The sequence below is a fragment of the Euleptes europaea genome, chromosome 1 (genome assembly GCF_029931775.1).
Source record: "Euleptes europaea isolate rEulEur1 chromosome 1, rEulEur1.hap1, whole genome shotgun sequence".
NCBI lineage: Eukaryota > Metazoa > Chordata > Lepidosauria > Squamata > Sphaerodactylidae > Euleptes > Euleptes europaea.
This window is the reverse complement of record NC_079312.1, coordinates 84,491,630-84,503,718: the sequence shown is the minus strand read 5'-3', so window position 1 is coordinate 84,503,718 and position 12,089 is coordinate 84,491,630. Positions and strand designations below refer to the sequence as shown.

The window sequence follows — 12,089 nt, the reverse complement described above, 5'->3', positions numbered from 1 at the left end:
GAAGTCCCTCCCCTCTCCAAACCCTGCCCTCCTCAGGCTTCACACATAAACTATCCAGGTATTTCCCAACCCAGATCTGGCAACCCTATGTATAACAGAACTGTAAAAATATTATTGCTTTAAAATTTTTTTTAAAAAAACACATAAAATGTATAAATGAACAGTCTGAGCATGTTATAAGGTAAGCTTTAAATAGTTTCTCGTATGATATCCTAGTATGAAACAAAAACATCTTATACATTGGAAAAAACCTCAAAAACTTATTCTTTTACATGGTCCATAACAGAGTGGTTAGAAAACAGACAGTTCCAGACAGTTAATAAAGAATAACCATTCATTAGCCATTACAGTTAAATGAAACCTATAGGTTCAAAAGCCCTATTCCTCTGAATACCAAGATAAACAACAGGAGATAGTCATGCCTTGCTTGTGAGTTCTCAGAGGCCTCCCAGAATGCAGGACTTGATGCATCCTGATGTTCTGCTTTTATATTGTTATGCTGTTGTATTCCAAGTACAAATTATTTATTTTTCTGGTTTTTTTTTTTTTTCGTTTCTGTATTTCTGCCCATACTTCTTTTCCTCTGTGAGTTCTGTAAGTTCTAAAGGATTCCAGATGTTCAGAGGTCCCTTCAGGTGAGATTTGTAAATCTCCCCTTGGGTACTACAGCAAAGTTTGGATACAAAAGGGCAAGTCACTTGGCCCTTTGCTTTCCCTACATTTATGTAATGTGCAGCCTAGGAGATGTGGCAGCACTCTTCCTATCAGTGGTAATGAGCATTATCTCCTTTGCTCATGAGAGCGAGAACAAATAAATCTCCAAACGTTTATGATACGTGGCTGATGAGTCTCAGATATTATGGGTTTTCATCTTACTTTTGGGATATGCTTACTGAACTCATTTTGCAGTTTCTTCCTTCCCCATTCTGATTGCACAGCAACTGTAACCCCATGTCTCAGAGATTTAGTTGTAGCTCGAATCTGGGAATTTTGTAAAGTAGCTCCTTATGCAAATAATCTTATTTATAGCATAGCTAGGTTAAAATAATTACAGGGGTGGAACATTAATTACAAAAGTCTCTTTGTTTATCTATAAATGGTGTTGAAGAGAGTGTTTTGTGTTTCACCAAACTTCTCTTCGTTTATCTACAAATGGTGTTGAAGAGAGTGTTTTCTGTTTCACCATTGCAGGTCATCAAGCTTGGGAAAAATGGGATAGGATATCACTATATTCTAGCAACATTGGTAAGTCAGATCTTGTTTGTTTCTCATTACCTGTAATATACATTTTTAACAAGTGTCTTTTTAAATTTGTTGAATATTTACCAACTGTGTAAGAAACTATAAGATCTTCAAGGTGGTTTTCCATATTCATAATGGCTTTTGGTGGGGCAAGAGTTTTTTCATCCATTGCACATAATGGCTCATAATGATATGCATATTGCTTCATGACTTGAAAGCAACTGGCTTTTTAGTGCAGTGTAAAGCCAGACTCATTGCTAGAGATATACATATTTTTTGTTTTAATTTTCAGGTTTATTTTCATTTCAAAAGAGTTTTTGTTATATCTGTTGTTATATGTGGCTGCATCATCAGGCTTTATTTCCATTGGTTTCAGTGGGATACATTTTCAGCTGTATTTTTGTTTTCCATCTAGTTGGAATAATATTATCAGAGAGCACAGTCTTTATACTTAAAGGTTCCTCGCAACCAAACTTCAACAGCGTGGAGAAAGGTTTCCGGTTTTATAAGCAATTTACACTGAACACAGGGGAGTGAATGGAATGATTGGCAGTGATTAATTTGTTCTTATTCCCATTGGCTCTTGTTACCCAAACAATGTAACTAACTGACCAATTCAGACATTACAAAATCCTTGTGGCAGAAACATGGACTGTCAACAGACGTATACTTGGAGTTCCATTCTAGGAACTCAATTCCCATGCTTGTGTGAGTCCAATTCAAATCGGGGTGCATGAGAGGAATGAGTTTAAGCATCCCTCTGTATACCATTTCCCCAACCTGAAATGCTTCCAGGGAGCCACTGTTTGCCCCTTTGGGGAATCTTATGTTTATCTATCAGTCTCTTCAACAGGGCAAATAGTAACTCTCTGGGGTCATTTCAGGCAGGGAAATAGTGAGGGGGGAACTTAAGCCCTTTCTCCCTCCATGCCATGTTCCCTGTCCAAACTGGGTCCTTGCATACCTGGGAAATTGAGTTCCTAACACAGTACTCTAGACACATGCCTGATCTAAAGTCCTCATGATTGCCATGTGACTGCCACAAGAACTTTAAAACGTATGAATCAGCCCTGAGCTTCTGTGTTTTTGTGTAGTAGAACATCCTCGGGAAACTGCTACCCTCTACCGAGATCCCTATCTGTAAATTCTGACAATCCTGCAGGGCCGTCACCTGTCCAAAAAAGGACACAAGAAGGTGACCAGCCAGATTGGGTTGCCAGCTCCAGGTTGGGAAATACCTGGAGATTTTGGGGGTGGAGCCTGAGGAGGTTGCGGCTTGCAGAGGGGAGGGACTTCAATGCCATAGAGTCCAAGTGCCAAATCTGCCATTTTCTCCAGGGGAACTGATCGCTGTCACCTGGAGATCAGTTGTAATAGCGGGAGATCTCCAGCCACCACCTGGAGTTGGTAACCCTACAGGTTGCACTGCACAGCTGTGACTGTGTTCAGTTTCCAATATATATGTGTGAGAATTTAAATCTATTCAAATTTCATTTCAACATTCCAGTACAGCTAATATTCAGACGCAGGCGCTCACATGCAAATTATGCCAGATTTGTTTATGAACGTGGATGAAATGCATTTGACAGGTCCCAGGAAGAAGACTGTTTGTTCTCTAGAAATGTTCAGTCTTTTGGTTCCTTGGTGAGACTGCCAGTGACTGTTTAAAGGTTTGTTTTGTGCATGTCATGGCCACATGGCTTCAATATGTCCGTACTTTCAAACCCATTTAATCTAGGCCACCACACAGCTATAAAGTGGCAGTAATGACTTTTCCTCTTTACTAAATTGCACTACTTTTCAGTCAGTGTACCAAAAGTGAAGTGTTCCATGTCCCATTAACAATCCCAGGAGTCCTCTCAGCAGCAGAACAGATTGGGGACTTCAGTCAACTATAATATTCTAGTTACCATCTGACTCAGTAGTAAACATCCCCTTATTAAAGTCCTAGAGGGCTCAAGAAAGAGAGGCGAGACTTTGTTTTTCTCCCCTGTGCTCGATGAAAATTAGGGCAGCATATGAGCAATATGTTAAGAACCACATGCTATGCTGCTTTTATAGAGATATCAGGTTTAGGAAAGAGATGAGCCCTTTTCACACAACTTTGCACACAGACAGTACACGGGGGAGAAACGGAATCATGGAGACAAGTTCCATGTTCACTTGAAGATGTGTACAAGTGTAATGTGTAGGTACCTCTCCTCATGATCAGGAACCTTGAAAAAGCAGGTGCCCTGTTCACAGAGAGAGCTCTATGCACATTATGTGCGTGAGAGACTTTTCTCACCTTCATATGAATGTAATTTCTCTAATTTCTGAGTCACATGACAAACACTGGGTGTTCTTTGGTGAGTGTTTTATGTTTACTCATATGCAGGGCCTATCAAGAGGGGTAACAGAAAAACCATTTGGCCCAGGCCTCACATTCACAGAGGGCCTCAAAATTAGACTTTTGACATTATCTCCAAATGAGGTTATAAATACAGTCACAGAGACACACAGACAAGATTGAAAGAAGACGTTCATCATGCAACTTTAAATTTATGGCCCATTACTGGGACAAACTGCCTGTAGTGCATACTATGAATTAATATACTCCTCCATTGGTGGCAACATTTCTTCATTTTTAATATAATATAACTTGGGACCCCCTGAACCAATCTTCACAAAACTTGGGGGTTCTTGCAAGAAGGGTCCCCTCAAGCTACACTGAAAGTTTGGGACCTCTATCTCCAAAAATGCCCCCCCCCCCCGGAGCCACAGAAAGCCGTGAATGTGCTTTAAATGGCTTTATTCCAATGGGCGGATGGGGAGACCACTTCCAGACCCCATAACTCTGGACCCCCTGACTCAATCTTCACAAAACTTGGGGGTTCTTGTAAGAAGGGTCCCCTCAAGCAACACTGAAAGTTTGGGACCTCTACCTCCAAACATGCTCCCCGGAGCCGCGGAAATGTGCAAATGTGTTTCTAATGGCTTTAAATGGCCTAATTTATCCGTAAACTTCGAATTTCATGCAGAATTCCACGGATCCGAATCGGGGGAGTTCAGACTTTGGCATTTCCTGAATAAAAATGGGCCGAATTTTTGCCGGATCTGAATTTTACCTAATTTGTTTTTTCAACAGCCCTAGTTGCCAGGTCGCCCCGGCCACTGGTGGGAGATGGGGATAGGGTGGCCTGATCCATAGGGTTGCCAGGTGGGTGGTTTTGGAAGGCAATTGCCCACCAATCTGCCCAGCCACTCTGGAGGTCAAGTGTGTGCACATGTGGCTGCGCACATGCAATAATGTCACTTCCTGTTTTACTTCTGGAAGTGCTGCATTGCTGCGGCTGATTTAGCACTCAAACCCTCAAAATTTGTTAAATCAGCCACAGTGATGCAGCGCTTCTGGAAGTAAAACCGGAAATGACATCTTCGTGTGCTCATGATGTTAAATTGGCTGTGGTGATGCGGTGCTCCTGGAAGTTAAACCAGAAGTGACATCTACGCATGCTTGCGGACGCGCACTCATGCAGCTGCCCCAGCCCAGCCACCTAAAACCTCCTGCTGATCAAGAGGGGGGACCTGGCAACCCTACTGATCCAGGTTGGGAAACTCCTGGAGATCTGGGAATGGAGCCTGGGGAGACAGGAACCTCAGTGGGGTGCAATGCCAGAGACCACGCTCCAAAGCATCAATTTTCTCCAGCGGAATTGATCTCTGAAATCTGAAGATGAGTTGTAATTCGAGGGGATCCCAGGTCCCGCCAGGAGGCTGGCATCCCTAAAAGTAATTAAAAAAAATGCAATGAACAAGTCCAAACTGTTTTATGTGATCTAAGAGTCTTCAAAAAAGCATTAACAAGGATCTGCCCCACTTTCCTTCACAGCAGTCATTTATTTATTAATCTACTTTAAGCATTTATACCTCATATCTCAACCAAATATGTTTTGGGAGCAGCTTACAAAAAGAAATAGAAAGCTAAATTGAAATAGTAAATTGAAATAATAATAATATTCAAAAACAAAGTATTGAAACCAGCAAGAAAATCTAAAAGCACCTTTAACAAAAACCTAAAATCATATTTAACAAAAGCTGTTTAAAACTATTGTATAAAAAAGCACCAAAAAAATTATGTTAAAAACCTGAAAAAACAGCTACGTTTTCACCTGATGCTAAAATTTCAGAAGGTTCAATGCTGGGTGAACAGCTAACGGAGCATTTTCCATTTGTGGCACAGCTGCTACAAGGGCGAGGGGCAGAAAAACAAAGAAAGTTCCAAGTGTCTAAGGAGGTACAGGCATACCTCGTTTTATTGTGCTTTGCTTTATTGTGATTTGCACATACTGCATTTTTTACAGTTAGCAGCCATCAACTTCAAGGCAAGACCCTTCATCAGCAAAAAGATTATGACTCACTAAAGGCTCAGATGATGGTTAGCATTTTTTAGCAATAAAATATTTTTAATTAAGGTGTGTACATTGGTTTTTTTTTAGACATAATGCTATTGCACACTTAATAGACTACAGTATAACTTTTATATGCACTGGGAAACCAAAATATTTGCATGACTCCCTTTATTGCAATATTTGCTTTATTGCAGTGGTCTAGAACCAAACCTGCAATATCTCAGAGGTATGCCTGTACTGTAATTTTTCTACTATGAACAAAGTTCAGCTTGCAGAACGGGGCTTTCGCATCTCACCCTTCCCACTTAACTTCATTGCACACTCAGAAAACTGCCCCATGAGGGCAGTCAGAGGACCTCAAAGAATGGAAAGAGATGTAGTCCAGAAAGGTGGGAGAGACTGGTGAAAATCAGGGATCTTTCTTTTGGTAGGAATGGATCTGCTTTCTGCTTCCACAGTTTGCATCTCATCTCTCTGCAAGCAGTCCTAACAATATTGTGTTATCTTCTTTTCCTGTAGCTCTGCATTGAGAATCTAAACATATGGGATTCACTAATTAAATGCAACACTATCAATGTATCAAACCTCAATCACCATTTCCCTCCATCTAATTCTAATTATGCTATAATTTACAAGGCAAAAGTGATCACAGAATTGCCTTATTACTGAATAGTATGGACCTTGTGTTTCCAGAGTCAGTAAATACAAAATAATAAGAATTAAGCACTCCAGAATGCTGAGGGAAAACTGACTTATGTTTTGGAAAGAAGTTATCATTGTACTGGATCACTGAATTGTTTTTAATTAATGATGCTTCTCATGATATAGCTACCACTTGTCCATACAGTGAACTTATTTCAATGCACATGTTGTCCAAGTCAGTTGCTGTGCGTTGCCTAGTTTCTTTCCAGGTCACCACAAACAGTTGAGAAGCTACCATATGCAAACTGTGTCCAGCAGCTTCTATGTGGTATTCGAAGGGAGAGCTGGTCAGGTTTAATTGGGGTTGCCAACTTCCAGGTGGGGTCTGGCAGTCTTACATAAGAACCTAAGAAAGGCCCTGCTGGATCAGACCAAGGCCCATCAAGTCCAGCAGTCTGTTCACACAGTGGCCAACCAGGTGCCTCTAGGAAGCCCACAAACAAGACGATTGCAGCAGCACCATCCTGCCTGTGTTCCACCGCACCCAGTATAATAGGCATACTCCTCTGATACTAGAGAGAATAGGTATGCAGCATGACTAGTATCCATTCTAACTAATAGCCATGAATAATTCTTCCAGAATTACTACTGATATACAGACAACAGATATTGGCTTCCCTGGAAAAAATGGCTGCTTTCAAGGTGGGCTTTATGGCATTATACCACACTGAAGTCCCATCCCTCCCTAAAACCCTGCCCGGCCAGGCTCCACCTCCAGATCTCCAGGACTTTCTCAACCTAGAGTTGTCAACCCTAGGTTCAAACTACAACATTTCCCAGCGCTAGTACTGAAGAGAACAAACTATGTGTTTAACGATCTTATGTTTCTTTCACACAGTATTTTCTTCCATGCTAGGGTTGCCAGATCTAGGGTTCCGAGGTCCCTCTTCGCCACCGATGGGAGGTTTTGGGGGCAGAGCCTGAAGAGGGTGGGGTTTGGGGAGGGGATGGACTTCAATGTCATAGAGTCCAATTGCCAAAGCGGCCATTTTCTCCAGGTTAATTGATCTCTATTGGCTGGAGATCAGTTGTAATATCAGATCTCCAGCTAGTACCTGGAGGTTGACAACCGTAGCCAGATCCCTCCTGGCCACCAGTGGGGGTTGAGGGGGTAGGGTTGCCAGCTTAGAAGCTCCTGTAGATTTGGGGATGGAGTCTCCCTCCAATGCCAATTAGCTGGCCAGCAGGGGACTTACCAGCAGCAAAAGTAGTCCTAGGCCTACCTTATTGGCAATGTGGCAATTAGAGGCTTGTCGACCCAAAAAAACAATGTTAAATGCATTCTTGGACCCTCACCCCTGCCCAAAAGAACACACACACACACCAGAATTTGAGTAAATTAAGGCTTTGTTAATTTTTAATTTTAATTTTTAACTGCAATAGGTAAAGAAGTGTTTGTTTTTATATGCCAAATTTCTCTACCACTTAAGGAAAAATCAAACCAGCTTACAATCACCTTTCCTTCCCCTTCCCTCAACAAGAACCTTGTGAAGTAGGTAGGGCTGAGAGAGCTCTAAGAGACCTGTAACTAGCCCAAGGTCATCCAGCTGGCGTCATGTGTAGGAGAAAACCAACCCAGTTCACCCGGGGAAACCAACCCAGTTCACCAAATTAGCATCCGCTACTCATGTGGAGGAGTAGGGAATCAAACCCTGTTCTCCAGATTAGAATCCACCGCTCCAAACCACCGCTCTTAACCACTACACCACCACACCTCATTAATGTGGGCACCCTAAGAGGCTACCATATGGATTTGCAAGTGTTTGGGCAATCCCACCCTGTCTTCAAGTGATAAAATTAGCCACTCTTTGCTTATCCGCACCTGTGCAATAGATTATACCAATATTGGCCATCAAGACCATTCCCTTACACCAGTCAGCATGAGGGATCAGGCACTGACAACCAGCACTGAGAGAATTCTCTCCCCAGGCTATTGAATTGGATTGCCTGAAGTGTCTGATATAATTACTTCTCCCTGCCCTGAGATACTTCAGGATGTTTGCTGATCTAATTAGAAGTTAGCCTGCACTAAACCTGCCACTTTAGTTACAGCCGGGTCAGTTTAATCTGAACAGACCTATTTAAAAAAAAAAACTCTCACCCCAGACAATATGAAGCGGATGAAGAAGGATTATCCCATGACCAATCACAGATTCACCCCCCAAAATCCTGCTCAGTGCTGAAGCAACCAGCTAATCCCATATTATATCTAAAGGAAGGGATGATGAAGCATCTCTGCTAGCAAAGGCTGGGGCACAGGGGTGTATGGTCCTTAGGCAGCCCATTCTAATGACCCTCTGTTTGGCCAATAGCCTTTGAAAATAAGTGAGGTGCCTAAAAACAGCTCCCTCACAAGATGGGAACTAGTCATCTTTAAGGTGTCATGAGAAATCTTTATTATTTTGGCTGAAGCAGGCTAACATGGCCACACATACACACCACCCCAGATGATGTAACAGCTCTTCCACACAAGACAATTTAAATGTTTTTCATGTCCACCAGATTGGTAGTACATGTATTACACCCCTTTAAAAATCCCTGCATACATGCACAAAAAAATAAATTTTTCATGTTGTGGACCAAGGGATGTTTTCAAAGCATTGATTTCATTTTAATGATGTTCACCATGGCCCCAAAGGTGGGTCAAGACCAGGACTGCTTCAAAGCATACACTTTTCCTGCTCTAGACACCTTTGAGGATGAAAATGATGTATGCCTACTAAACAGAAGAGGGGCACAGGGTAGAGGTGAAACTGTGGGGAAAGAGGTGGCAGAAACACCTGCCTTTCTTTGCCTTAATACGTTGGTTGCGCTGAATTTATCAGCAGCAGCTGAAAGAGTTCATTTTCGTGACTAAACAGCAATTTTCACAGCTCTAGCTGTAAGCAAACGAGTACTTTATTTTTTACAGTCAACAGCACACATAAACTGATGTTTTCATGGAAAACACCAGGAACAGTTTTTCCAACAAAATGGCTATTCTCTGCAATGAAATGACAAATTCTTTTTTCATGCTCACAGGAAAAAAATTGGCTGATTCTAAGAGCTCCATGACCTGTTTAGCTAAGGAATTAATGAGGAAATAGATTAACTGTATTTCTAAGGTGTTTTCTGTATAGGATATAGAGCATGTCTTTACTGTGAGACACACATGACTTCGACAGACATCTCTCCCCAGGATCCCTATTTTGTATGTTCCAATTTTTGAATGTTCTGTTTTATATGTACGATAGACTTGGTTACCTGGGTACAAACCCTTCACATACGCACACCAAAAGCACTCAGGGAGCTAACCAGTTGCTATGTTGACATATCTCAGAGACACACGGGCACATGGTGGCAATATGCTGGTATAGCACCCCACTGCAGCTCTGCCACAGCCAGCTGCCAGCTCAGCTGCCAGAGCATCACCAGCACAACCCTCTGTGCCAGCAGGGAAAGAGGCAGACCAAGGAGCACGGCAGGAGTTAGTCAGTTCCCTAACCACTTCAGGCTGGGAATGCCCCCCAGAAAAACAAGTCCAGTGGCACCTTCACAATTAATGACACATAGTTCACTATGAACTTTAGGCATAGAAGCTCACCTCTTCAGAGGGCTGCGACAGACTGCCTTGGCCAGCTCTCTGCAGTCCCCACATCCTTCCCACTCATTAGGGTTGCCAGCTCTGGTTTGGGAAATAGCTGGAGATTTTGGGGGTGGAGCCTGAGGAGGGGTGAGGTTTGGGGAGGGGAGGAACTTCAGTGGGGTATAATGCCATAAAGTATACCTTCCAAAGTGGTCCTTTCCTCCAGGTGAACTGTTCTCTGTTGCCTGGAGATCAGTTGTAATCACAGGAGATCTCCATCTACCACCTGGAGATTGGCACCCTTATGCCTGATTGTTGGGTCTTACTGGGGTTGCTGTAGATTCTAGTCTGCTTGCTATGTGATCTGTGCCTTGCAGAGAGGTGTGTGTTGTTTGTTCCCCTATGGAATGTCCATAGGGATCAGACCAGCACTGTCATTATGTTAGCAGCTGGCTGCCACCACTATAGCGGCCCTCAAGATTGGGCTGTTACTTGTCACCAAAAATTGACTGACAGGGTCATGGAATATACTTTAAGTTAGAAAATGAGTTTGGCAGTTTATATGTTCATAGTTTAAATTAACACCCACTTGCCCATGCAAGCTATGCGCATAAATTATATTTTTATCTGCACACTTCATCAAAAATAATGTGTATGAAACTGCCCTCAGTTGGTAAATTTAGCTGCTGTGAGTATAAATCCTAGAATACAGAAGTCTGTGACTTTTGCTGGATTACTCAATCAAAAATGATTTGTGATTCTGTTTTTAAAGAGATCTTTCGGGAAGTTATCAAAAGGAATTAAAAAATGAACTTCTATGAATCTTCTAAAATGCTCCACACTGTGCTTTTAAAGTAAAGAACACAAGGAGGACCACAACAAGCATTATCAGAACAGGAAGCTTAGAAACTTTATGGCTCCATTTTCATTGTGATTGATACAATTTCCCATAATCTCCATTTCTTTTCTCTTGTTATCTGATGTCAGTGATTTAGCTGAGATATATTCTGAGTTATGGGGGAAAGTACCAGTCCTCTGCTGAGCAGAAGAAAATTGGTGACTAAAAATCTTGCTAGGAAAGACGAAATGTTAGGGATAATTTACATCTTGAGTGAGCCTTTTTTCTGAGATTCCTCTAGTAAAGGTCTGCTTTAGAAGATTTATGATAAATACATAAAGAAGGAATATGTAGGCATAATCATGACTATGGGAAATTTTAGCATTTGAAGTAAAGTGTTAAAATGTCTCACAGGATGGTTAGAAGGGGTTTGTTCTATTGTTAAATTGCTAGGTGCTTTATTATTTCCATCTTTTTATTTATTAGTTCCTCACTTTAACTTTCCTTTCATTTACTTTCATTAACATGCCTTAAATCAGGATGTTGAAAGAATACAATCTAAATTCTTATGTAAAATTCTTGGAACACCAAAATGTATTTCTTATGCAGCCTTGTGTCAAGAAACAAATCAAAGACTTATGGACACTAGAGCTTGGCTGGTAACAATCAAATTTTGGCTTCAGTGACATTTCAAGGCTGATCTAAATAGTTTTATCGCTCATATGCTAAATGAATCTCAGTCATCCATATGGATAAGACATATTGAGGGAAAAAATAGATCAATTGGGATTTCTTTAGATTCCCTGTATTGCCTCACAGAAAAGTCAGTGTTTGATGTGATCAGATGTAGACTTTTAGACATAGAACTGCAGGAACTTAGAAGCCATGCAAGTAGTAGATGTTTCCCCTTGAGTTGGGGGCCTTGGCCAAATAGACAACATATAGCACTATACCTTACGTGTCTAACTGCACCACAACAGCATAGAGCATATATTCTTGCCAGGCTAAATGCACTACCCTCCGCCTTGCTATATGGAAGATTTAATAAAATCCCATTTGCGGACAGAGTTTGCCCCTGTGGGAATGGTGAAATTGAATCCCTTGTACATGTCCTTTTCAATTGTTGCTTTTATGTTTGTAGCTGATCCCAATTCATTGACCCTCTGCTCGCAAACAGGGAATGGCTCTCTGGTGAAATAAGGACATCCTGTCTTATGACCACACAAAACCCAAAAATAATTGAATCAGTGGCAAGGTTCTTACAGCTAGCAATCAGGTATCATGAATGGTGTGTAGCTTTCCTTAATGGCTGATTTGGGATGGTTTTATCCAATTTTATTTATTTGTACTC

General features: G+C 41.6%; 1 protein-coding gene across 6 annotated transcripts in view; it reads left to right on the top strand.

Moving 5' to 3' along the window:
* GRIA1 (glutamate ionotropic receptor AMPA type subunit 1) overlaps positions 1–12,089 on the top strand; it is a 255,374-nt gene that overhangs the window by 136,684 nt on the left and 106,601 nt on the right. For all 6 annotated transcript variants that reach the window (XR_008933972.1, XM_056867275.1, XM_056867273.1 and 3 more), the window contains exon 5: positions 1,192–1,245. Coding sequence is in view for 5 of the 6 variants with exons in the window: in XM_056867275.1 (XP_056723253.1) it covers positions 1,192–1,245 (54 nt within the window). In the remaining variant the exon portion in view is untranslated. The remainder of the gene's footprint in view (positions 1–1,191; positions 1,246–12,089) is intronic.